The 25126-nt window shown below is 36.3% G+C and overlaps 1 protein-coding gene across 2 annotated transcripts in view; it reads left to right on the top strand.

Annotated features, from left to right (window-relative positions):
- The first annotated feature begins 658 nt into the window (after positions 1 to 658).
- Btf3l4 (basic transcription factor 3 like 4) overlaps positions 659 to 25126 on the top strand; it is a 28183-nt gene continuing 3715 nt past the window's right edge. Inside the window, exons 1-3 of one of the 2 annotated variants that reach the window (XM_027945036.2) lie at positions 659 to 754; positions 3869 to 3935; positions 7916 to 8029. In XM_027945036.2, coding sequence (XP_027800837.1) covers positions 3882 to 3935; positions 7916 to 8029 — 168 coding nt within the window. In that variant the 5' untranslated portion in view covers positions 659 to 754; positions 3869 to 3881. The remainder of the gene's footprint in view (positions 755 to 3868; positions 3936 to 7915; positions 8030 to 25126) is intronic. The other variant, XM_027945037.2, reaches the window with a different exon arrangement.

The following is a 25126-nucleotide window of genomic DNA, read 5'->3' on the forward strand; positions in this document are numbered from 1 at the left end:
GTGAGTCGCCTATTGGCCTCGAATTTCCCTTCCCCCACCGCAAGTAAGAAAAATCGGACAACCGGAATTAATTAATTTCCTGCTCAGGTCTCCTGATAAACCCATTCTGCATTCAACTGTCTCTTGCTTTGCAGGCATGCACTTCACTTTCACGCTAAGGAGGATGCAACCAACTAATACAAGCTCCAAGAAAAACAGAGTTGGGGCTTCTTATTGCAAAACTAAATGTTCCAAGGGAACCAGGTCATGTTACTGTAGGCATTTAAAATGTAAAGCTTCTTCAGATTAAATCTATTTTTGTTGTGGATTAAATATTTCTTTTTAATTTTCGGCCTCTACTGCATAACAGGCCAAAATCTCCCATCTTTCTTCTATTAGTTTGAGTCCAACAGTACATACTTAATTAATAGTGAAAAGCACCAGAACAAAACTACACAAACAAAATCATTTCGCCCTTTTATTAGGTTCTCCACAAACTAAGTACCGACACAATGGAACGCCTGGGAAACTGTAAGCTCCAGGATGCAGCGCGGCACCCGGCACCTGCCGCCAATAGAAATTTTGGGGTGCGCAAAGCAGGCTGGGTTTTGTAGTTGGGATGCGCGCTCCCGAGATAGGCCGCGAGGGAAGGAGAGGCGGGGCTGACTGTGTCACGTGGGCCTCGCTCCCGCCGCCGCCGTCTTTCTCTGTCTCGGCTGAGGCAGCCATCTTGCTCTTGCCGCGTGCTGGTGTTGGAGGACCCTCCCTGCTTCAGGTGAGACCCCCGGCGGTCCCGCCACTCCACGGCCATAGGCCGCTGCGCACGATCTCCCCCCGCCCTCTTCTTCCGACACCCGCCAACCGCTCGGGCTGCCACTTCCGCCGTGGCGCGGCGAGTGGGGGCGGAGGCGGCTGGCTTGGCCTGTCGGTTACCGGCGGCGCAGCTGGGGGTCGGCACCTGAGGGAAGGTCCCCAGCACCAACGCCCCCTGTGAGAGCGGGACGGTGCTTTTGCCGCCCAAATCCAGTCCCAGGAGGCCGGTGGACCCCCTCTCCTCTGTCCCATTACTCTTCGTTATTCACAACAACAATGTCATATGTTTTGAGCTTATACAGCTTATCTGTTGTCATCTCAGTTGATGCTTCCAGTCTACAGATAGGGAAACCTAGGTTAGCACCCCGCCCCCTGCCCGGAGAACCGGACTCTCTTGCAGGGCTCATCACCTTATAATGGCAGAATTTGTTTACAAGTCTGCCTCCCTTTTGAGACGTTGACTAGCCCATCCTTATAACCCCATCACTTCTTGATGATTGACCGACAGGCACAGTGGTATACAGCTAGTGAATGGCGGTTTCAACTTCCCTTCCCACGTTATTTCACTTATACCTTAGCTATCCCCTCGGGAATGGTGACAATAGTTACCAATTATTGAGTATATTTCTCTGAGCCATATCTTGTGCTTGATAATCTATCTTTAACCCTCAAAACAACCCTGTGAAGCATGTGTTATACCTTTCCTGATGCAGGAGGAACAAAAGTTCAAAAAAGTAAAATACTTTTCTGAAGCCTTAAGTAGAGTAGACCCAGTGTCTTTGATTCTACAGCCTGTGCTTAAAGAAATCTCATAATAAAAAGTTGAGACTAAAGGTTGAAATTATTTTTATCCCTGTGTAAACATGATGTATGTGAAAATGCCTACCACAATGCTTGGAACTTAGGTAACTTAGGTTACTTAGGTTAAGTATTGATTAACCTCATTTTTTTTTGAACTCCTAAGAAAAGTGCTAAAAGATCCTCAGATCTCCCAAGGAAGAACTCATTATCATGTGACCAAAGGAAGTTACTTCTCCCTTCGGTTGCAGAAAGGAACTGCTACCTCTAGGCCTTCTTTTTCTATTAAATTGGAAAACGCTGAACTGCTTATAATTTATGCCCCGCTGTTGTCCTCATATATATAAGACAGGAATGACAGGTACTAATTAAGATGGATTAAAGAAAAGGGAATTAAATCAGGTAATCTTTGAAGTCTACTCCAGATGCTAAGCTTGACATCTCTTCTCTCAAAGACAGTCCAATCACCTTTCCCTCTTGAATTCCACACACCACAATTTGCTAATAAGACAAAAGACCATACTTGTTCCTTCACTTCTGCTTTGAGCTTCCAACTTCCCTATAATGCTTTTTCTCTGAGATACTCCTTGAGGATAAGATTTTGCAATTCTGTTATCCTAACCACCTGGAATGGCATCTGTTCTTTCATCTACACATTGATTTAAAGAGTTAATGTGGTTCTTTGTTTCAAACAAGTCAGGACTCTTTCTTATCTTCCCAACTCTATTTCTTCTCTTCAGGATTATTACTTAAAAATGAAGAAAAGTCCCAAAGGGTTTATTCTGTGTTTGATTTTAATATTTTCACTTAGCCCCGTTTTTGCAAGAAATTCCTTAAGCTCTGTTAGTTCACTACACCTTCAAAGCCACATTACTTTGAAAAAAGTGAATATTGGTCCATTCCTGTGGAGATCTAAATATAAAGATTAGGATTTACGTCAGCAAATTTAAGTCTATGGCAGAGCTAAGATTGGCATATGCATAAGGTTGCTTGTTTTGGACTCCAAACACAGTTGTTCCTAGAAGAGTGTTTTTAGCTTCTTGATCATTGTGATACAATGCTGAACAAAGAAATAATAGATTCTAATTGTTATTTGGGAACTGGACTTTATTTAGCCTTAAAGCAGAGATGCAGGGAGGTTAGTGCCTAAATTCAATGTCAGTACAGAGTAACTAGTAATTACATAATCTTTTCATCTCTTCATCTCAAAGGAAGAAAACAATATCTTTTATCTAAATGGCGAGATCATACTGGGTTTGGAGAATCTGCCCCAAAAGATTTAATAACAGCCTAGTTCTTTTTTCCCTTCCTCACATCTCAGTAATGATCTGTTGAGCTTCAGAACAAGTCAAACAAGACTTTTAAATTGGCTTTTGTTTGTTGTGTGTTAAGATCCATCATAAACTTAAGAATGTTGTTTTCCTTAGTAGGAATATTATTGATGAAACTAGAATTCATGATTTTATAATGCTTTTAGAACTTTCAAAACAAAAATTGCTATAAAAACTTTGAGTTGCCCTTCCCACCAATTTAGTATTCATGTAACCTAGATATGTTTTTGTTAAATTGTGCAGTGAAATATGTTCCCCTATATTCAAGAATATTTTGACAAGTGTGGTATACTAACTACATCAGCACAAAGTATTAAATGAATTCTGGAGTGCTATAGAAGTACTAAATGTTGAAATCTGGTTTGTTTCCCCATTATTAACACAACATCCGACCTTGAATAGAGGACATGACTACATATTTTGACAGCTAGAACAGCCTATTGTTGAATTTCATCTTTGTCTAGCCTTCTCCCTACCCCTTTTGTCCTCTTTATGATTTGGGAAATACAGATTTTGATGTGGGAGAAAATTATTTACTTGAAGGTTTTGCTGATAATATTTGGTAACAGTTCTCCGCTCTAAAAATCTTTGGGAGGAAAAACTGGCTTGCCTACAGAGATTTTGTAATTGGCTAGATTTTACTGAATGCCGAAGAACTGAATCACTTTTTAAGGAGGAGTCTTCAAATAGGTGACTTTGAATCCCATTCTTTTTTTCTGTTTGTGTATTTGGCTCCCTGTGGTATTACTTTAATTTTGATTTTTAGCAATACCTGGTTTATGAAGCTAGAACAAGGTATTTATTATGAATATAGACAGTATTAATATGGTTGTGGTGTTAATGCATACTGCAAACTCAGTGAGCCAAAAGGTACTGTTTGTATAAACAGTTTTTTCTTTAATTTTCATAAAACAGTGTCTTTAACAAATCTATTTTTCCCCCCCTAGATTTACCAACAGCATGAATCAAGAAAAGTTAGCCAAACTTCAGGCTCAGGTCCGGATAGGGGGCAAGGTGAGTGTGGCATAAGAAAAACTGATAGGAGAATGTATGATTACTAGACAGTATTATGATTTTGGACTTGTGGTCATTGAAAACCTAAAATCTTTTCCATAATCAAGACCAAACCACATTCCAATTTGAGAATTATTTGTTTAGATCTAAAACAGCTACCTAGAAGACTTTTCTCTGATGATACAATGAAATAGCCACCTTTGTTTGAAACCTAACTTTTAATAGCTGCTAGTTATGACAAAACAAGTTTCAACACATGACTTCCATTTTTTTCATCCGCAAAATATAAATAATCCTAAAAGATGCTTCTAAAAATTAGAGAAATATTTATAAAACACCTTATATGGTATCTGTCACAGGGTAGATGCTTAGTAGATGATAGTTGTTATTATAATGTTCAGTTTATCTTCAGGGCATGCCAGATATTAGCATTACATCTTGACTGAATGTACGCACTGGTGCAGTTAGATTTACAGGATATTTAACTAGAATTTGGGTGTGATGACACCTGTTTATAATCCCAGCTACTGGGGATTCTGAGGCAGGAGGATTACAAGTTTCAGGTCAGCCTGGGCAACCTAGACTTCATCTCAAAATTTAAAAAAAAAATTTAAAAGGTCTGGGCATGTAGTTCAGTGGTTGAACACCAGCAGGTTCAATTCCCAGTTCTGCAGGAGGAAAAAAAATTTAACTAGAAATTCTTGAATGGGTTATACATTTTGTTTATTGCTAGGTTTTCCTCCTAGATTCCTGCCTGTTTTTCTATGTTGGTGAATATGAACATGAGCTTTCTTTTTTTCATATACTTTAAAACCTAAAGAAGTACTTAGTTTTGAACATCAAAAATCTTTGATTTCCCCTCAACTGTGGCCCTGGGCCCCAGGAGAATAGTTTACCTTTGTCTATCCAGTACAGTGTTTGCAAAAAGGAAAAGGAGAAAGGGGTAGGTAGGGCACTGTGTCAGTCCTCACTGTGTCATTTACTTTTAACAACAATTTCAGCTCTTGGTGACAGAGTCAGGAAAGAGGAAGAAAAGACTTGACTAGTACCTTCTCATTTCATAATGCTATAGTTATATGGTTCTGGAGTCATATTAATACACTCATGTAATCACAGTAGTCACACTGTAGCATCAAATGTAATATAACATGCCAGTGCAAAAAACTAGAGATATTCAAGAATCATAGAATATATCTGGAAAGACATGATGCCACACATCATCATCATGTATTTTAAACCATTTGTTGGTACCATCATTCATTGTTCTATTGTTTATTGAGCATTTGCCATATGCCAGGCACATAGTAGATAAATAAAATCTCCTATTCGACATATCTCAGATTGGAAGAGAGTCATGCTCACAATTACAATGAAGAATAGAAAGTGTTAAAATGAATAACAAGGTGCTCTTCCTTAGGGGAGGCAAGCTGGGATTCAAAGGATAATAAACAGCTGGGTGTGGTGGCCCCACATGGATTCCCAGCTAGTAAGAGTCCCATGCAGGATCACAAGTTTGACGCCAGCCTCGGCTACACAGTGAGACGCTGTCTCAATATAAAAATAAAAAGTGTTAAAGGTTTAGCTCAGTTGTAAAGCTCTTGCCTAGCAGGCGGGAAACCCTGGGTTTGATCTGCAGAACCAAAAATCAAATAATAATAAAATACAGGATAAATAAGAATTTATTGTCAGACTGACCAGGTTCATGGGAGAACAGATAAAAAAGGATTATTATTTCCACACGTACAAAGGCACATAGAGCGCTTAGATAACAGTGCTTAAAGGAATTACTTGCTTTGAATTCATACAGCTAGTTTAGAGTACATGATAGATAGAAAATGGTAGGAAACAAAATGACCTGATAATTTGGGATTCCAATGTAGTTTTTTATGCCTTACTAAGAAGGTTGGAATTTTATCCTGTAGGAAGTAGGCAACTATTGAAGGATTTCAGAAAGGAAATGACAGCCATTTCAGAAAGGTAGCTGGGCAGTGTGGAAAAGGGAATGAAATAGTTTAGCATAGAGAATCATCAAGAGGTTATTGCTGAACTATATGGGTCACAGGTTTAGGAGTTGGAATTGACATGATTTAATGATTGATGGGATATGGGAGATAAAGGTCAGAAAGAAGAGTGGGATGATACCTAGACTTCTGGTTTTAGAAATTGGATGTATGGAAATACCAGCAGCTATAAAACTTAGGAAGTAAAGGAAGAATAGACAGGTGGATTGATGAGCCTTTTGACATTGCATTTGATGTTCCTGAGGATCATTTGAATTGAGGTATACAGAAAGCAACTGAACTATCTCTGAGTCAGGAAACCTTCACAAATAAGTAACCCATGAGCCAGGCACAATGGCATATGCCTGTAATCTCAGCTGCTCAGAAGGCTGAAGTAGAAGGATTGCAAGTTGCAGGCTACACTTGGTAACTTCGCAAGATCCTGTCTTAATTTAAAAAATAAAAGGACTGAGATTTAGTTCAGTGGTAAAGCACCCCTGGGTTCAATACAATACCCCCCCCCCCCAAAAAAAAAAGACCATTGTAATAGTGATACTTCAATACTGGATTTTATCACAATCTGCTGCCAAATGTCCCTTCTCTCACTGGAGTTTCTGAGACTGAAGGTTCTACCTCCTCTCTGTAAAGCTGATTCCCTGAGGACTACAGAAGGAGCTATCCCTACTCCTACTTTCAGAAAGACTTAACTATCTAAACTTAGGCTGATTTTGTTCGTGTTTCCGCTTTGCTTTAGTTTATTTTTTTTTAATTGGCCCATTTTTATAACAGTTTTTCCAGTAGAAAAGTATATTTTGAGTTTCAAAGTATCTGTATTGATTGATTGAACTTTTCTGTATTGAAAATGAACTTTTTGTATCTCAGTTAAAAGTATGATTTTCAACCTGTTTGCTCAGGCCAAAATCCTAAGCATCATCCTAGACTACTCTTTTTTTCATATCCATCATCTAATCCATCAAAAGTCATGTCATCTCTTGTGACAATCTGATATTCACCATCTCCACTCCCACAAATGTCATCTCTCACCAGGACTGCTACTGGAGCCTCCTGACTGGTCTCCTTAAAGACCATTTTCCAGATAGCAACCTTAGTCCTAAGTGAACAAATCACATCAAGTCTAGCTACCTCCATGTTTAAAACTGTTCAATGACTTCCTATTACAATTAGAATAAATCCAGTTCCTGCCCATGAAATTCTAGGCTATGTAGTCTGGCCCTTGCTTATCTTTTCTGATATCATTTTTCTTCTCCTTTCGCATGTGCTCTAGCCCTTTTGTCTAGAAAAGACAATTCAGCCTTTCTTCATTCTGCTTGGATCATTCTTCCCTAGTTGTGGGTCTCAATTCATATGTCACCTTTTCATAGGGGCCTGGTAAGGTCGTGCTCTGCTCCCAGTCACTCTTAATTACTATGTTTTTGTTTTGTGATTTTATAAGAGTCCTTATCATGTTTGAAATAGGTTTTTTTTAATGTATTTACTGACTTTTCCTTTTATTGTAATGTAAAAACTTTAGGTAAAATGTTCATCTTTTTCATTCCTGGATTTTCAGATTCTCTAATACTCAAATCATAGGCATTTAATTCTTAATATGCCTTAATTCTCAAGATTTCAGACCTCTTTAGACTTTTATTGGTAGGAGCTGGTAAAGACTGTAAGAAAGCATTCTTTATAATATTTGAAAGTTGTTATAAAGTATATTAAGTTGTCTTGAAGTTATGAATTATGTCTTATTAGCAAACAGTATTTTTAAAAGTGTTTAAAGAACAGTTAGATACTGGATAAGAATAAGAACAGCTAGAACTGACCTTCAAAAAATCTGGGTTAGATTGACAATCACTACTCTGAGCAGTCTTATTGATCATTACTATTTAGAAAGTTTTAGTTAGATTGTTGTAGTAGATAGGAAGATGTGATTGCAGTTGCCAGCTGCTGAGCATGCTAACACCTCTGATTATTTTTCAGGGCACAGCTCGCAGAAAGAAGAAGGTGGTACATAGGACAGCTACAGCTGATGACAAAAAGCTTCAGAGTTCTCTAAAAAAACTGGCTGTGAATAATATAGCTGGTATTGAAGAGGTATGATCACTTTAAAACTATTAAATAATGTAGGCAAACAGCACATGTGCAAATAATTGTCTAGACTTTTCAAATTTAAAACATTAGCTTAGAAGAATCTAATATTGTTACACAGATATCTTTAAAGGAATGTAGCTGTTAAATTTGCTTTTTGAATAAAAAGATTTTAGTAAATGATATTTTAGTAAGCATGATTTTTGTAAAGATATTTTAGTAAGCAAGATTTTTATTATGCTTTTCAGACTAAAGATGTTTATGATAAAATTATGGGAATGCTCTTGAATTTTAATGTAGAATATGATTTTTTCCTAATAATATAGAAATAAATAAACCCTAAGATTTCCTCAAATAGCGTAGACTGTTTTACCCCAAGACCACCTTTTTACTCTACAAATCCTTTTTTTTTAAAAATTATATATAGATTTTTAGTTGTTGGTGGACCTTTATTTTATTCACTTATTTATATGTGGTGCTGAGAATCGAATTCATGCTAAGTAAGCACTCTACCGCTGAGCCGCAACCCCAGCCCTCTACAAATACTTTTAATTATTACATTAGCCAAGAGCCTGAAGCAATAACTTTACATAGGTTGAATTTCTTATTAGGACTCTTAAAAAATTATTGTTAATTTTTTTTAATATTTATTTTTTAGGTGTAAATGGACACAACACAATGCCTTTATTTTTTATGTGGTGCTGAGGATCGAACCCAGATCCTGCCCACGCTAGGCAAGCCCTCTACTGCTAAGCCACAATCCCAGCCCCAATATTGTTAATTTTTTAAATCAGTTTATTTTACATGTGTGTTTTGGTATTGGAAATTGAATCTAGAGTGCTTTACTAATGAGCCAGCCCTTTTAGTCTTTTCTTTTTATTCTAATTTGTTATATATGACAACAGAATGCATTTCAATTCATAGTACACAAATAGAGCACAATTTTTCATGTCTCTGATTGTACACAAAGTAGAGTCACACTATTCGTGTCTTCATACATGTACTTGTTGTGGTAATGATGTTCATCTCATTTCACCATTTTTCCTATGCCCCTACCCCTTCCTTCGCATCCCTCCCTTTTGCCCTATTTAAAGTTTCTCCATTCCTCTCATGCTCCTCCCACATTCCCATTATGGATCAGCATGAGAGAGAGAGAGAGAATTTTTTTTTTTTTTAAGATATTTATTCTTAAGTTTTTATTCTTAAATTTTAGGTGGACACTATATCTTACATTTATGTGGTGCTGAGGATTGAACCCAGTGCCTCATGCATGCTAGGTGAGCACTCTACCACTGAGCCACAGCCCCAGCCCAAGAGAGAATTTTTTATTTTATTTTTTTTAGTTTTCGGTGGACACAATATCTTTATTTTTATGTGATGCTGAGGATTGAACCCAGTGCCCCACGCATGCCAGGCGAGCATGCTACTACTTGAGCCACATCCCCAGCCCGGATCCGCATCTTTATATCAGAGAAAACATTTGGCATTTGGTTCTTTGGCATTACTTCACTTAGCATAATATTCTCCAACTCCATCCATTTACCTGCAAATGCCATGATTTTATTCTTTTTTAATGCTGAGTAATATTCCATTGTGTATATATACCACAGTTTCTTTATCCATTTATCTACTGAAGGGCATCTAGATTGGTTCCACAATTTACCCACTGTGAATTGTGCTGCTATAAACATTGATGTGGTTGTGTCCCTGTAGTATGCTGTTTTTTATCTTTTGTGTATAGACCGAGGAGTGGGATAGCTGGATCAAATGGTGGTTCCATTCTCAGTTTTCCAAGGAATCTCCAAACTGCTTTCCATATTCACTGCACCAATTTGCAGTCCTACCAGCAATGTATGAATACCTTTCTCCCCACATCCTCGCCAACACTTATTGTTGTTTGTATTCGTAATAACTGCCATTTTAACTGGAGTGAGATGAAATCTTTTGATTTGCATTTTTCTAATTGCTAGAGGTGTTGAACGTTTTTTTATGTATTTGTTGTTTGATTGTATATCATCTTCTGAGAAGTGTCTGTTCAGTTCCTTGGCCCATTTATTGATTGAGTTATTTATTTTGTGGTGGTAAGATTTTTGAGTTCTTTATATATCCTCGAGATTAGTGCTCTATTTGATGTGCCTGTGGTAAAAATTTCCTCCCAAAATGTAGGTTCTCTATTCACTTCACAGATTGTATCTTTTTCTGAGAAGAAACTTTTGTTTGAGTCCATCCCATTTATTGATTGTTTTATTATATATATATATTTTTTTTTTTTCAATTGTTGATGGACCTTTTTTTTAATGTATTTACATGTGGTGCTGAGAATCGAACCCAGTGCCTCAGGCATGCTAGGCAAGACTCTACCACTAAGCCACAGCCCAGCCCCCATTTATTGATTCTTTATTTTATTTCTTGCCCTATAAGAGTCTTATTAAAGAAGTCAGGGTCTAATCCGATATGGTGAAGATTTTGGGCCTACTTTTTCTTCTATTAGGTGCAGGGTCTCTGGTTTAATTCCTAGGTCCCTTGATCCCCTTTGGGTTGAGTTTTGTTCATGGTGAGAGATAGGGGCTTAATTTCATTTTGTTGCACGTGGATTTCCAGTTTTCCCAGCAGCATTTGTTGAAGAGGCTATCCTTTTTCCAATATGTTTTTGGTGCCTTTGTCTAATATAAATAACTGTATTTATGTGGGTTTGTCTCTGTTCTGTATTCTATACCAATGGTCTACTTGTCTATTTTGGTGCCAGTACCATGCTGTTTTTGTTACTATAGCTTTGTAGTATAGTTTAAGGTCTGGTATAGTGATGCCACCTGCTTCACTTTTCTTGCTAAGGATTGCCTTAGCTATTCTGGGTCTCTTATTTTTCCAGATGAATTTCATGACTGCCTTTTCTATTTCTATGAGGAATGTCATTGGGATTTTGATTAGAATTGCATTAAATCTGTATAATGCTTTTGGTACTATGATCATTTGAACAATATTCTGCCTATTCAAGAACAGGGAGATCTTTCTATCTTCTAAGGTCTTCTTAAATTTCTTTTTTTAGCGTTCTGTAATTTTCATTGTAGAGGTCTTTCACTTCTTTTTTGATTCCCAAGTATTTTATTTTATTTTTGAGGCTATTGTAAATGGGGCGGTTTTCCTAGTTTCTCTTTGAGAGGATTTGTCACTGATGTACAGAAATGCCTTTGATTTATGGGTGTTGATCCTGCTACTTTGCCAAATTCATTTATTAGTTCTAGAAGTTTTCTGGTAGAATTTTTTGGATCTTCTAGGTATAGAATCATATCTTAGGCAAACAGTGATAATTTGAGTTCTTCTTTTCCTATTCGTATCCCTTTAATTTCTTTCGTCTGTTTAACTGCTCTGGCTAGAGTTTCAAGAATTATTAAATAGTAGTAGTGAAAGAGGGCATCCCTATGTTGTTCCAGTTTTTAGAGGGAATGCTTTCAATTTTTCTCCATTTAGAATGATGTTGGCCTAGGGCTTAGCATAGATAGCTTTTACAATGTTGAGATGTGTTCCTGTAATCCCTAGTTTTTGCCTTGAGCTACCCCTTTTTAAAATTATATATATATTTTCTTAAATATTTTTTTAGGTGTAGATGGACACAACACAATGCCTTTATTTTTTGTGGTGCTGAGGATCAAACCTGGGTCCCGCCTGTGCTAGGCGAGCGCTCTACCGCTGAGCCACAATCCCAGCCCTAAAATTATACAGTGTCTCGCTAAATTGGTGAGGCTGGTCTGGAACTTATGATCCCCCTAGGTCAACCTCCCAGGTAGCTGGGGTTATAGGCATATGTGACCATGCCTGGCCAATTATTTTATATTTTGATGAGACTACTTTTCTCAAATATGAGACCAAAGATTATCTTATTCCAAAAGATACTAGAGAAAAACTTTAGTAATATCAACTACTTGTGATCTATTACCATCTACCTCTGCCTGATGATTCCATTTCTAATATTAACCATTATTTACATTTATTATTGCATAAGTTAGATTTAATCATATCATTACTATGTACGGTACCACCTCATAGTTTTCATTTTGTTTTGTTTTGTGGGGATGGAATCCAGGGCCTTGCACATTCTAGGCAAACGCTCTACCACTGAGCTGTACCCTTAGACCCTACCTCACAGTTTTTAATAGATTATTAATGCACATGTGATGTAAGACATGAATCAGAAATAATGTAGGGGTATGGATCACTGGTAAAGAAATATCAGAGTATCAAAGAAAAAGCAGTGGAATGGCAGTATTCAACTCTGCATATATGAATGCATAAAATAAATATTTAAATTTGCTTTGTATTTTAAAAATCATACTTATAAAATAGTAAAAAATATAAGCCGGAGCTGGGGCTCAGTGGTAGAGCACTTGCCTAGCATGTGTGAGGTGCTGGGTTTGATCCTCAGCACCACATAAAAATAAATAAATAGGGGCTGGGGATGTGGCTCAAGCGGTAGCGCGCTCGCCTGGCATGTATGCGGCCCGGGTTCGATCCTCAGCACCACATACAAACAAAGATGTTGTGCCTGCTAAAAAATAAATAAATAAATAAATAAATAAAGATATTGTGTCCAACTACAACTAAAAAAAATATTTTAAAAAATTTATAAGCCATTTTCTTTTTTTTTTTTTTAATATTTATTTAGTTAGTTTTCGGCGGACACAACATCTTTGTTTGTATGTGGTGCTGAGGATCCAACCCGGGCCGCACGCATGCCAGGCGAGCGCGCTACCACTTGAGCCACATCCCCAGCCCCTTATAAGCCATTTTCATCCTTTTTTCTTTCAGTTTGTTGTAACTATATTCTTACTTGGATAAAGATTGAGGGCTGGTTCTGTGGCTTAGTTGTAGAGCACTTGTCTTGCATGTGTGAGGCACTGGATTCAATTCTCAGCACCACATATAAGTAAATGAATAAAATAAAAGTTCATCAACAACTAAAATAATTTTAAGAAGTTGATTTGGAAGTCTTGAACTTAAGCACTTTCTATACTTTATTTTTTCCTGAGCTATTGAAAGTTTTTGTGTATTTTCATTGACTTCAAATTTCAGAGATTGTTCTCAATCGGGTGTATTTTTTTGGAGGAGGGACAGATCTAGATTCCTTCAAACTTCTTTAAAAATCCAAAACTTGGGAGGCTGGGGTGTATAATCTAATGGTAGAGTGCTTGACAGCATGCAAGAAACCCTGAATTCGATTCCCAGTAAAAGATCCAAAACTTGGACTGGGAGTATATAGCCCAGTGGTAGAGTGCTTGCTTGCCTGTCATGCGTGAGGACCTGGGTTTTATCTCCCTGCACTGTCAAAAATAAATTAATTAGTCAATAAAAATCCAAAACTTTGGTAAAAAGGAACAACAAAATTTTTTGCAACAATAAACCTGACTCTGATAATATTAAGCCTAACCTAATTTTAAGTGTTTATGCAGTTTTGTATCTTTGCCTGCCTTTCTACTCTCTAACTCCTCAGCCCCATTGACATCTTGAAGCACATAATTTTTTGTTGTAGCAGCTTTCCTCTGCCTTGTAAGTGTTTAGCAGCATCCCTGGTCTCAATCCACTAGATGCCAGTGGTGCTTCATTCCCCTAGCTGTGAGAATCAGAAATGTTTCTAAATATTGTCAGGTGGTCCTTTAGAGACAAAAATCACCCTTGATTAAAAACAATGCTTTGGAGAGAAAAAATATGCTTACCTTTCTTGTAGTTTTTCTCTGTTGTTCAGATTTGGAAGGCTTTATGGGGCTTATAAATTTCAGCAGAGGAAGGGCATTGATTTTAAATGTTTTACAATGAAATCAGGAACAAGTTAGTAATTTTTTTTTCTTTTCTTTTTTGGTGTTAGAGCTGGGGATTGAACCTAGGGCTTCCCACATGCTAGGCAAGTGATCTACCACTGAGCTACATCCCCAACTCTAGTTAGTAATCTTTGAACTCTTCAGAATACTGCCAAATTTGAAATGCTGCACTGAGGTTATGGTATTGTTGTAATTGAAATTGTTATATTAAAATACTTAATGATAGTCAAGACTTTTTGAATGTCTACTGTGTGCCAAGCATTTTGCCCTATACTTACTAAATAGTGTTACATAAAATATTAGCATAGTCTTTGTCCTTTGTTGCTTATAATCTATTGGGGAAACTGATTAGACAGACATATTTCATATTGTTCATTAATTTATCCTGTTTTAGTCTGTCCAGTTGTGCTTTCCTAAACTCACTCTTGGCCTTTTCCTGTCCTCTTGTCTCCCTAACCTCCCCACCCCAAACCAGGACAGGAAGAGGTATCCTGCCTTATACCCTGTATTACTGAGCACCTGCCATGCAGAATTTATTATTTAGGCCATTATAGACTTTTTTTTTTAAATCCCCATCAATGTTTCCAAGGGCATTGTCATTTCTCTCTCTCTCTCTCTTTTTTTTTTTCCCCTAGATTGTAATTTAGATGTTATTTCCTCCCAGAAGCCTTTCTGGTAGCACCCGTACAACAACTGTGCAAAGAAGAGTTAGGTACTTTTTGCTTTTTTTTTTGGCAGTGCTAGCAGTCAAACCCTGTACCTTGTGCCTTCTAGGCAAGCACTCTACCACTGAACCACATCCCCAGACCTGTATTTAATAAGTATGCAGTTAATTAGACTGTATTGATAAATTCTTTTTTACTGATATTACCACTGAAATTCAAAGTTTGAGTAGTTGCTGGCCCCAAAACATTACACAGAGAATTAATGATACATAATAAGCATGTGTACATTCTTGCTACTTCCCAGACTCTACCCGACCCTTTGTTTTCAACCAACAAGAAAAAATATACATTAAGTAATTAACAATACAAGAGTAACCACTGTAAAGATTTTGGATATTTGAACCTAAGATGGAGAAGGTTTTGCTGTTCTTCTTTCTCTCCCTCTAAAATTGATATTTTTGAGAACCCAAGATATTTGTTCCTTAAATAGCCCTTTGCAGATCTAAACTATTTTTGTTTAGGAACATCTAGTATACTAAATATAACCTGGCTTGCTCATACATTTTTGGGTTAAAAATGTCTTCTTGTGAAGGGAAAAAGAAGCTCTTACATTATAGTGTACATGAAAATATGTATATGGTTTTCAGAAATAATAAGGTTGAAAAAAACATATATGTCTTAGAAGAAAACCATTTATTATAAACTTGTTATATTTGGAATATTTTAACCTGTTACAAAGTTCTGAACTCAAGAAGATGCTATTTTTTTGGTTTCAGTAGTTTAAGAAAAGCAGATTAAAAAGTTAAAAGAAGACACTGTGGCCACTGTTGGGAAAAAAAAAAAAAGTTCAGTGTTTTCTGTGCTTAGACTTTCAAAGAATTAAACAAGTAGAAGGTGCATAGTTGGTGTGGGGAACAGGGAATCTGGTGAATTTCAAAAAACCCATTGAATGCACCTTCAGTGTTTTGTTTTTGATACCAGGGATTGAATTCAGGGGTGCTAAAACACTGAGCCACATCACTAACCCTTTTTATTTCGAGACAGGTTCTCGCTAAGTTGCTGAGGCTAGGTTTGAACTTTGAATCCTCCTGCCTTGGCCTCCTGAACCACTAGGATTACAGGCATGCATCACCACGCCCAGCATTTCAAGGGTTTTTAAAATGGTTTTTAATTGTACTTTATAGGCTATCAGTATTAGTGATACATATTTTTTCCCTTTTCAAAGCTTAATTTTTGTTCTCTTCAGAAACTTTAAAAACCGAAGGATTATTTGGATTAAGACAAGCAGTTCTAGTCTTTTATGTATTGATAAGTTAAATCAATTTGTTATAATACATTGTAATCATATGTAGATTTCTTTTGTATATTACCAAAAGATAAAGAAATCCAAAGCTGTGAAGACGTAGAAATGGAGGAGTGCCAAAGGTTGTTCAAAAGCCAACTAGATGATGACCATGTTTTAAAAAGGGATTCTTAGGCAAGCTTGCAATATAATCCAAAACCAAATTTCTGAAAAGATTTTATGTTCTGTGATATTCAAAGATTTTTAAAAGTACCACTAAAATGTACTCTCTGGTTTATATGTCCTAAATTATTCAATTTGCTTCATAGAGTTTTAATATTATATTCAGAGGAAGCTCCCATCTTATTAGGATGTATTTCTGCCTCCTTGGAGCCTTCCTTAATCTTTCCAGACATAGCTATCAACCTTCCGTCTGTCCTTCTGCTGTCTTTAGCTTAGATTGCTCTGCTGTAATTACTGTTTTTGCCATCTCATATTGTGGTGTATGGTAATGGTTCCTTATTAACCAAATAGTCTATTTTTAGACCAAATTTACTTAACTGTCTCACTCATTGCTTATCATCTATAACAGGAGACTCCCATGATGAGTTTGTTTGGGACCTATTAAATTTAAAAGACACTGATTATTCTAGATGAAATTGTTTTCCAGGAAGTTAAATATAGGAGCTGAGGCTCAGGAGAAAGCTTAGGGCTTTTAGAGGATATAAATTTCATAATTGTACACATAAGGTTTTTTTTATTTTTATTTTTTTGTAGTTGTAGATGGATAGCATGCCTTTATTTTATTTTTATGCGGTGCTAAGGATTGAACCCAGTTCCTCCTGTGTGTTATGCAAGCGCTTTGACCTTGAGCCACAGCACTAGCCCCCACACAAAACTTTTAATGTCATTCTTTTTCTCTTCCTGGTTCTTATTTTTCCTGAACCATTTGTGCAGAGGAAGACCGAAGTTATTAGCTGACTCTTCCCACACTTCCTTTTTTCTCCAGCTAGAGCCTCCATTGCTCATAATTGGCCAGCCCTATGGATAGGAGTAGAAGGGATATCCCTTCCATTCACCTAATGCTATAGCAGTCTTAGTTCCTCACTTGAGGTCCCGTTCTTTGTTTTTATTATTTTTTAAAATTATGATAAAATATATATAACACAAGATTTTTCCATTTTAACCATTTTTAACTTAAAATTCTGTGAATTAATTACATTCACAATCACCATTGCCACCATCTCCCAAACTTTTTCATCTTCTCCAATTGAAACTCAGTACCAGTTAAATACTAGCTCCTCATTTCACTTTAACCCAACCCCCTGGTAACCTTTAATCTATTTTCTACTTCATTTATTCACCTATTTTTTAGATATTTTATGTAAATAGTTATACAGTGTCCTTTTAAGCCTAGCTTACTTTACTTAGCATAATGTTTTCAAGGTTCATCCATGTTGTAGGATGTGTCAGAAGTTTACTCTCTATTTTTTAATTTTTTTATAATTTTTTTAAAAGTTGTTGATAGGCCTTTATTTCATTTATGTATTTATATGGGGTGCTGAGACTCGAACTCAGTGCCTCACATATGCCAGACAAGTGCACTACCACTGAGCCCCAGCCCCAGCCCCCAGAATTTTAGTCTTTATAGCTGAATAATATTCTGTTGTATGGTTATACCACATTTTATCCATTTGTCTATTGGTTGACATCTTTTATTTTTTTAAATAACTTTCTTCTCAATATAAAAATATATTTATTTTTAAAATTTTTTAGTTGTAGATGGACACAATATCTTTATATTATTTATTTACGTTTATGTGGTGCTGAGGATCGAACCCAGGGCCTCACATATGCAAGGCGAGCGCTCTACCACTGAGCCATAACCCTGGCCCCCCAAAATATTCATTATTGTAGAAAATTAGGATTATGGGGTTGGGGATGTGGCTCAAGCGGTAGCATGCTTGTCTGGCATACGTGCGGCCCGGGTTCGATCCTCAGCACCACATACCAACAAAGATGTTGTGTCTGCCGATAACTAAAAAAAAAAATAAATATTTTAAAAAAAAAAAAAAAGAAAATTAGGATTACATAAAAAAACAATAATATTCAACCATAATTCTACCACCTGAGAAAACTACCATTAGGCTTATTTGTTTTTTCTTCCTTTTTTTTTTTTAATATTTGTTTTTTAGTTATCGGTGGACACAACATCTTTGTTTGTATGTGGTGCTGAGGATCGAACCCGGGCTGCACGCATGCCAGGCGAGCGCGCTACCGCTTGAGCCATATCCCCAGCCCCTGCCTTTTTGTTTGTAGTACTGGAGATTGAATCCAAGGACACGCTCTACCACTAAACTACATCTCCATATCTTCATTTTTTATTTTGCACAGGCTCTCACTAAGTTGCTGAGACTGTCCCCAAACTTGAGATCCTCCTGTCTCCACCTCCTGAGTAGCTGGAATTACCATATATTTTTAACATATCTAAGATTACAGCTAGATGTACAATTTAAAAATCCTTTTTTTCAAATAGCTTTGTTATAAAAATTGTTTCATATCATTAAAAACTTATTAAGCACCACTCTAATAATATATGCCTACATATGTTTTATTATATGGCTATGCATTAATTTAACATTTTTGTTCTGTAGAATAAGTTTTGATAATAAAAGAATTATGTTGAACTTTTCTATAAATATTATTTATCTTCATCTCTGATTTCTTTCAAATAGATTCTTGGAAGTGTGGTTACTGGCTGAAAGGGCATGAGTATTTTTAAACTCTTCATCCATTATTTCTAAATTGCCTTTCACAGAGAGAATCCTTGTCTCGTCAAACTCTTGCTACCAGAAACTAAGATAAAGTGCTCCCAGCATATAATAATCTGATGATAGCAATAATCTTTAGTACAAACCCACATTAATGGGTTATGTTTCATACTAGCCTTTAGAAATAAGCAGGTACTGAGCTAGAAGAATTGAATATGAAGGACACTGACTTAAAGTATGTACAAAGCTCATAGTCCTCAAAATCTGTTATCCATTAACCTCATAAAACCCCACACATAATGTGTCTTATTCTTTTAACCAGTTAAGATATAGGAAGAAGTCAATAAAAGATTAATTTCTTTATAAGTGTATAGGTGCCATTACACACAGAAAAGAATGGCAATAAAACTCCATGTTTGAGACATCTGTTAATTATCAAAACTATACCTAGCCTTGGATAAGGACTTGGTACCAAAAAAATAATTCAGATCTTTTCTCTGAACTGAGAGGGCAATAACTAGCAAAAACTATAGAATCAAATATAACTTTGTAAACCTCCTCTAGCCATAAGAAATAGAAGTCATTGATGTGCAGGATAAAGAGACCATCCAATGCATCAAATACTTTCACTGCATAATCATCAGATTTTATGCCAAATATTTTTAGCAAAAAAGTGGGGTGCAACCATTATGTGACAATTTATTTTTAAATGTACCAGTATTACTTACAATTATTGAGGCTGAGGTTGTGGCTCAGTGGTAGAGCACTTGCCTAGCATGTGAGAGGCACTGGGTTTGGTTCTCAGCACCACATATACATAAATAAAAATAAAGTTCTATCAATAACTAAAAAAAAATTTAAAGGTAGTAAACCTTTAAAAAAATAATTATTACTAAACTAACTCTGTGCAAGTTTAGGATGCATGAGATACTCAGTAATATACATTAATGCAGTTATTATGATTGTGGGGTGAAATATGGTAGAAAATAGATGACTGCTGTAATGAATTTATATGCTATACTTAGAAGCCAATGAAGGCAAGTCTAGTTATTTGGTAGCAGCATGATGGGGCCTCCCAGAATGACTTAAAATGACTTGAGTCCTATAAGAGAGTTGAACTGATTCTGAAAAAAAGTTGGGCCAAAGATACAGCCCTGGAGGTGCTGGGCATCTTTACTGGAGGCACTAGTGGTACTGTTTCTAACCTGGGCTGGTTCACTCTTCCGTAGGCAATGTGGTGGCCCAGGCACCCCATTGGCATAGCACACTATAGCCCAGAACTCCTGGGCTCAAGCAGTCCTCCTGTCTCAGTCTCCAAAGTAGCTGGGACTATAGGTGTACTCCATTTCACTGAGTGAGTGGTGCTATTTCTTTTTTATATATATAGTTTTTTAGTTGTCCATGGACCTTTATTTTTATTTATTTGTATGTGATGATAAGAATCAAACCCAGTGCCTCACACATGCTAGGCAAGCACAGTACCATTGAGCCACAACGCCAGCCCAAGTGTTGCTATTTCTAAACCTTGATATGAACCTGTGCTAACATTGGACAGTTGAAACCTGACAGTATCCATGATGTTAGAATAAATTATATAGGAGAGGGCTGAGATTGTGGCCTAGTCGTAGAACACTTGCCTAGCATGCATAAGGCACTAGGTTTGATTCTTAGCACCAGATATGAATAAATGAATAAAATAAAGGTCCATCAACAATTTTTAAAAATTTTTAAATTATATAGGAGATATTCATGCATTCAGTAGATCTGAGTGAATTATGTGATAGATACTTGAAAGAGTACTATGTCTATGGTCTCTATTCCCACAGAGTTTACCTTCCAGTAGGGTCAAAGATTTACAAACACAATTATACTACAAGACAATTCTATATAATAGCAGTATCTATGAAGTGCAGTAGGTGCATAAACTACTTTAATTTTTCACAGAGAAAGAAGCATCTAGGGCTGGGGATGTGGCTCAAGCGGTAGCACGCTCGCCTAGCATGCGTGCGGCCCGGGTTCGATCCTCAGCACCACATACAAACAAAGATGTTGTGTCCGCCGAAAACTAAAAAATAAATATTAAAAAAAATTCTCTCTCTCTCTCTCTCTCTCTCTCTCTCTCTCTCTCTCTCTCTTTCTTTAAAAAAGAAAGAAAGAAGCATCTAACCTGAATCTTGGATAGATGGGAATTTGCAAGGTGAAGAAGTGGGTTTTTATAAATAATGACAGCAACACTTGAAAATGCTCTAGACTTAGGAGGACAAAATGTTTTCCTTTAACTACAAGACATGACTATAGTGTTAGAGCAGAAAATAAGAGCAAGGGTATCTTCTTTTTAACTGGAATCTCAAAATGTCTCCTTACCCATAGCCCAAATGCCATCCTTTACCTTTGGCTATCTTTAAGTGGGGGAAGTGCACACGTTTTGACATTTGTTGAAAACTGACCTAAGTATTGGTATAATGGCTAGTTCATGAAGTCTATATATGCAATGTATACAATTTGCTTTGTGAATTTAACAAGTTCCTTGTCTCTTATTTTACCTAAAAGATCAGGGGAAATATCTTAACTGATCCTGCTCAGTAAACAATTATCATTTGATAGTTTCTTGTAACTTGTGGCCAGAAACCTTATATAACTATATCATTTGCTCAGCAGGAAGAAAGGAAGGAATGCTAGAAATAAAATATTCTGTCTTTTTAAACTTCTGGTATTGCATTCTCTGTATTCTAAAATTAATTCTCCACCCCTTTCTGTTCATCTTTTATACCACCCCATTGGAAAAAACCATGAATAAATGTATTTCTATTTAACAGTATGAAACGGAATTCATCTTAGTTTTTCACACTAAGACAACATATTTCAAACTAGAAAGACAAGGATGTACAATCTCTGGGGTAGATTTCAGCCTTTGGAAGAGAAGCTTGAACTGAAGGAAAATTCATGAATACATTGGTTTTTTGTTTGTTTGGTTTTGTATTTTATTAGAGACAAGGTCTCACTGAGTTGCTTAGTGCCTTGCTAAGTTACTGAGGCTGTCTTTTTTTTTTTTAAGAGAGAGAGAGAATTTTTTTTTTAATATATATTTTTTTTTCCGGCGGACACAACATCTTTGTTTGTATGTGGTGCTGAGGATCGAACCCAGGCTGCACGCATGCCAGACGAGCGCACTACCGCTTGAGCCATATCCCCAGCCCCGCTGAGGCTGTTTTTAAACTTGTGATTCTCCTGCCTCAGCCTCCTGAGCCATTGGGATTACAGGCGTGCAACACTGCACTCAGCAAATGTATTGTTTTTGACCTTATATTATCATCTTATTTTGTAGCCAGAGAGATATTATCTATTTATCTGTGCTGTTTTTCTTTTATCTCCATTTGGCCTATATTCTGAGATAAATAATTCTCTGTTAGACTTACATGGAGCCATGGAGTTGACTTTTTATGAGCAAATAAATGTTTTAAACATGAGGTAACAAAGTAGGAAGGAAATTAAACAACAAGCAGAGAAGCCTAAGTTCCATTCAAGTACTCAGTTTGCACTTAAACAGCTATTTATTCTTAGATATGTTGCTTAATCAATAGGTGTTATTTCAATATTTATTTCTTTAACATAAAGGATTTGAATGGGAAGATTTCAAAGTTCAAAAAATACATATAGTGTGAATTTAAAAAAATTTTAGTTGTAGATGGACACAATATTTTTATTTATTTATCTTTATATGGTGCTGAGGATTGAACCCAGTGCCTCACACTTGCAAGGCAAGCGCTCTACCACTGAGCTACAACCCAGCCCTAGCATGAATTTTTTTGAACAACAATTTCAAATGTCCTTGACTTTATATCTGTAAGTAAAAAAAAAAAATTGTCTGAACTCCCAGTTTTTGAGACTCTTCACACCTGGAAGTATTGTAGAAACTCTTTATTAAACCATGTAATTGGGGTGGAATTTGGAAAATATAGTCCTACTGTATTAAAATTATGTGATTCTAAGATAGATCTAAATTAACATCATATTTCACATCTACTATGTCACTTCTCTCTAAAGCTTCTTGACCACTTGAACATTTATTTGCTTTTTCTACCAATACTAAACTTTATCTTCAAAAATTATGTAATTATTTTTTTTCTAAAGTTCATGTAAATTATGTCACGATGTCATTTGTTTAGAACAGCAGGATTGAATGCTTGCTGTGTATTGTACCCATGATAGAACTTTAAATACAGTACTAAGATGGAAGGGTACAAAAACGAAATAGTGGGGGAAAAAATTTTGTTAGAAAAAAATGGAAAATTATTTGTGAGATTTAGTTATAATTTTCCAGAGATTTGCCTTCATTTTCTCTGTGTTCCAGGTCTTGCCTGAAATATAGAAGCCCCTTTCTTCCCCTTCTTTTCTGATGCTGTCAGTGGTGTTAATCACCTCTGAGGAAGAAAAGCCCCTTCCCACTGATTATGGAGAACATTCAGCATCTCTTCTTGATTATGACAAGGGCAGTTTTTGGATGGATCATGAAATGCTTCTAAAGTAGACAAGAGTTAACTCTCTAAAATCTTTTCTAAAATAAGCATGTTATCACCAAGGTAACTTATCCAGTGGAATCAACTATGTGATGGAATCACATTATTTACACATTAAACTTTGTATAGAGATTCACTGTACAAAAAAAATCTAGAAAGTACTAGTAAGATAGAAAAACAGTAATTTAAGTAGCACATGTTCAACCTTCTCTTTCAGCTAAGTCCTAGAGCAAGTAAAATTTGAAATAATCAGTTCATACTGGTAAAAGCTACAGAAATAATGTCAGAATGATTTTAAAGATTTACTAGTCATTGATAAAGGATGTTCAGGTAGGCAGGTGGGTGGGAAATTTCTTTGATGTTTGCAGAGGTTGTCAAAAGTTGTTGAGAAGCTACATTTAAGAATTAGAGGTGGTCTGGGTTTTAGCTCAGCGGTAGTGCACTCACCTCACATGTGCGAGACCCTGGGTTTGATCCTCAGCACCACGTAAAAATAAATAAATAAAATAAAGGTATTGTGTCCAACTACAACTAAAAAATATTAAAAAAAAAAGAATTAGCGGAACTAGGGCTGGGGATGTAGCTCAGTGGTAGAGTGCTTGCCTAGCACGGGGTTCAGTCCCCAATAGCACAAAGAAAAAAAGAACAACACTGACAAAAAAAGAATTAGAGGAACTAGCTGGGTATAGTTGCACATACCTGTAATCCCGGCTCCTTGGGAGGCTGAAGCAAGAGAATCACAAGATTAAGACCAGCTTCAGTAACTAAGTAGGAGCCTGTTTTTTTGTTTTTTAAGAAAAATAAATTTTTAATAAAATAAATAAAGCTTGGGATGTAGCTCAGTGATACAGTACTTGCCTAGAATGTGCAAGGTCCTAGGTTCAGTCTCTAGTACTGCAAGAAAAAAAAAATTGGAACTAGTCAGATATAGAAGCATGTACCTATAGTCCCAGCTGTTTGGGATGCTGAGGTAGGAGGATCACCTGAGTCCAAATTAGTCCCCTTTCTAATTTTAAAAAAGAACTAGAGGAACTGTCAAAATCCCTTATAAAGAATGATGTGATAAGGTCTGGGGTTGTGACTCAGTGGTAGAGCGCTTGCCTAGCACATGCAAGATGCTAGGTTTAATCCTTAGCACCGTGTAAAAATAAATAAAGGTATTAAAAAATGATAAAAACAGGTCAATTTTTTTCTATATTTTTTATTGGTGCATTGTAATTACACATAATAGTGGAATGTTTGTACATGCACATGGATATAACAATATAATTTCATCAGTATCATTCCCCAGTTTTTCCCCTTTCTCTACCTTCTTTTCTACCCTTGGTCTCTTCTGGTTTTCCTTCTGTTTTAATGAGACTCCTCCCCCTTTTTTGCCCTTTTTCCTCTAAAGCTTCCACATACAAGAAAAATGCACAACCCTTGACTTTTGGAGTTTTGCTTATTTCTCTTAATGTTCTCAAGTTCTATTCATTTTCCTTCAGATAACATGGTTTCATTCTTTATGACTGAATATGTCATATGTGTGTGTATGTATGTTTGTATATCACTTTTTTTTAATCCATTTTCCACAGATGGGAACCTAGGCTGATTCTATAGTGTTTTTTTTTTTTTTTTTGCTGTTGTGAATTGAGCTGCTGTAAACATGGGTATGCATGTATCACTATAGTATGCTGACTTCAGTTCTTTAGGATAAATATTGAGGGGTGGTATAGCTGGGTCATATGGTGGTTCCCTTTCTAGTCTTTTGAGGAACCTCCATATTAATTTCCATAGTGGTTATATAATTTACAGTCCCACCAACAGTGTAAATGTGTTCCTTTTCCCCTACAACTTGTCTAGCATTTATTATTATTTGTGTTCTTGATGACTGACATTCTAACTGGAGTGAGATGAACTCTCAGTATAGTTTTTATTTGCATTTCCGTAATTGCAGAAGACATTGAAGATTTTTTTCATGTATATATTGGCCATTTGTATTTCTTCTTTTGAGTTGTTTCTGTTTGGTTTATTTACCCATTTATTGATTGGGTTATTTGGGTTTTAGTGTTAAGTTTT

Source organism: Marmota flaviventris, chromosome 10, assembly GCF_047511675.1.
Source record: "Marmota flaviventris isolate mMarFla1 chromosome 10, mMarFla1.hap1, whole genome shotgun sequence".
In the NCBI taxonomy this organism is placed as follows: domain Eukaryota; kingdom Metazoa; phylum Chordata; class Mammalia; order Rodentia; family Sciuridae; genus Marmota; species Marmota flaviventris.